The 3,058-nt window shown below is 37.2% G+C and overlaps 1 protein-coding gene across 1 annotated transcript in view; it reads left to right on the plus strand.

The window, feature by feature from the left end:
* The window catches only part of TDRD12 (tudor domain containing 12), a gene marked incomplete at its 5' end in the record, with an annotated part of 227,744 nt that overhangs the window by 51,545 nt on the left and 173,141 nt on the right, over positions 1–3,058 (plus strand). The window contains one exon of the mRNA XM_042782749.1: positions 371–560. Coding sequence (XP_042638683.1) covers positions 371–560 — 190 coding nt within the window. The remainder of the gene's footprint in view (positions 1–370; positions 561–3,058) is intronic.

Here is a 3,058-nt window from a genome sequence, read left to right on the forward strand (position 1 = left end):
TATGTATGTATATAGATATATATAAAATTTTTAATCTATTTAGCAGTTTTCCCTCCCCTCCCATCCCAGTAACCAACAAAGATTCTCTCTGTATATAGAAGGAATATATATATATATATATCCTCTTCAAGACACTTCTTTTATTTCATACAGATATTTTTGTTCTCAACAGGAGGATCAGTTAGAATGGTCTGTTAGAACACCAGAGCAGAAATCAAAGTTGCTGTGTTGTTCTCATCGTTTTATCAAATTATGTTCTAACAAATAATTTTTCTGACCATTAAAGTTTGGGATTTAGTTTGGAGTATTTTCTGAAGAGTCATTTGATCATATTTGCTTTACTATTCATGAAATGTTTAAAATTTTGCAGGTTTGTGTTAACGATGATCTGGTTGCAAAGAACTTCGCTTGTTATATGTCAACCACAGAGAGTGAAATCCTTGATTCTTTAGAGAAACCAAAATTGAATATAAAGTCAGCATCCTTAGCCAATAAACTCAAACCTGCACTTAGTCTTTGGCCGATGTTTTTGCAAGGAAAAGATTCTCAAGTAATAAAACGTGAGTGTACTCTAATATATATTTCCTCTCAATTTGTCTTAATTATAGGAATCTTGGTGTATTGGTATAAATTGTTGTGCAGATGTTTCCCCACACAGAGACAGATTTGGCTGTGTGTTTGATACTTAATTTAAATCCTGGTATGAGCTGGAATTGACTTGATAGCAACAAGTACTGATAACCTGTGACAGGTTTTAAGGCCCTGAAGCTGTTACAATCTGTTTTTATGAAACCAAGAGAAAACTTTTAAGTTTTCTGTTAACGTCGAGTTATGTTCTCAGAAATCCATGTGTTTAGAGTTTAAAGATACTAATAAAATGATATTTTGTATGTTTAGAGTATTAAATACTTTATAAAAGGTAATTTTTGCAAACAACCTTACCATAAAAAAGTGAGAATAATCAGTCATAGATCATGGACACAATTTTAAATGTTTCTGTCCACATTTAAGGAGCTCTGGTGGCATAGTGCCTAAGGCATTTGACTGCTAACCAGAAGGTTGGTGGTTCAAACCCACAAGCCACTTTGCAGAAGGAAGACTGGGCAATCTACTTCTGTAAAGATTTACTGCCTCAGAAACCCAGAGGGGGTCACTATGATTTGGAATCGACTCGATGGCAGTGAGTTTGTTTTTTTTGGTTTTCTCCACATTTAATTTTCCTTAGTCTCTTATTGCTTCCTTCTAGTTGGTTCTTCTGTAACCTTTTCTGCACATTTTAGAATAAGTTACTGACTTGATGCCTAGTTATTTTTTGTCATAGAACCAAGGAAAGGAGCTCTGGTGGCATAGTGAATAAGGCATTTGGCTGCTAACCAGAAGGTCAGCAGTTCAAACCCACCAGCTGCTCTGCAGGAGGAAGATGGAGCAATCTACTTCTGTAAAGATTTACAGCTTTGGAAACCCAGTGCGGGGCGCTGTGAATTGGAACTGACTCGATAGCAGTGAGTTTGGTTTTTTGGTTTAGAACCAAGGAAACAAGGACATTCTCAAAAGTATCCATAATACAACCATCAAAATAGAAAGTTAACATCGATATATTGCAACCCTCTAACCCTCAGACACTCTAAGTTTTTTTGTCAGTTGTCCCAATAATTCTTTTATAGCAAAAAGATTTAATTTAGCATTACTTACTGCATTTAGAAGGCTGGTGGTTAAAACTCACTCCTTGGAAGGAAGGTTGGACAATCTACTTCTGTAGTGATACCACCTCGGAAACCCAAGGAAGGGTCGGTATGAGTCGGATCCGACTCAGCAGTGCATTTGGTTTGGTTTGGTGTGTCTTTAGGCTCCTTCAGTCTGGAGTAGTTCTTCAGTTTGTCCTTGACTTTCATAACTTTGACACTTTTGAAGATTACAGACCACTTAGTTTGTAGACTGTCCCTCAATTTGGGTTTACTTGATGTATTCTTCTGGTAAGATTCACACTATGCATCTTTGGAAGGAATATCGTAGAAAGTTGCTGTGTTCTCATTCCATCCTATTGGGAGGCACATAATTTTGATTTCTCCCATTACTGAGGAAGGCCGTATTGATCACTGGATTAAGATAGTGCCTGCCAGACTTCTCTACTGAAAGTTATTCTTTGCCCTTCATAATTAATGCGTAGTTTGTAGGGAGTTTTGTGAAACTATGTAAATATCTCACTCATTTTTATTTGCTTGTTTGTTATATTAGTGTAGAGTCTCATATACAACCCTGAAATCAACCATTCCTCCAATTTGCTGTGCCTGTTTTTAATGGAGAATGGCATTTTGAAGCTAAGATCTGGGAGCTAGGTGTACTCATTGTTGTTAGGATATACTTACTCCCCAGCACTGTCAGTGGACAGAGAAAGGGACTCTGTGTGTGTGTGTTGGGGGAGAGATACCAGGGTTTTGAACAGATTTGAACTGGTTCAGTCATTGTAAACAAAGGGGAATAGGAACAGACTTGAATTTTTAAAATGTGAGTGAAGCAGAATGACAACTGACACAGGAAAAACTGAGAACAAGCCCTGAAAAGGAACATTTAGATGAGGTGGAGTGAGCCCTTTAAGGATCCTGGTGCAGGAGATTGGATTATTGCCAGGACTGTGGAGCATGATACATATTCAAAGCAGCATACTTGGCTGCCATCTTAGATAGGGCAGCACTGTTTTCAGTTGTACTTATCAAGAGATTTGGTTGCTATGCAACATGTACGGTGCCCCTGTTTTCTAAGAGAGAGATTAAGTTTCTAGCAGAGAGTTGACCTGTAATTTTTCTCATTCCATGTGTTTACCCACATTTCACTAATTCATATCCACTCTGGTTTCGTTTCATTGGCCATGACTGAACTGAGAAGAAATGGTTAGAAGCTCTGGTGTGTACATGTGTATATACACATTTACATCTATATGGTATATCTATATATTGAAAAGTAAGAGTTCACATGTATGTGTGTACATTTACATCTATATAGATTTCTGTATCTGTCAGTGTTCTGAAGGAGCTCACATCAATACCTCTAATTGTGATCT

The sequence above is a fragment of the Orycteropus afer genome, unplaced genomic scaffold (assembly GCF_000298275.1).
Source record: "Orycteropus afer afer isolate SDZICR_OR568_19922 unplaced genomic scaffold, OryAfe1.0 scaffold00459, whole genome shotgun sequence".
Lineage (NCBI taxonomy): Eukaryota > Metazoa > Chordata > Mammalia > Tubulidentata > Orycteropodidae > Orycteropus > Orycteropus afer.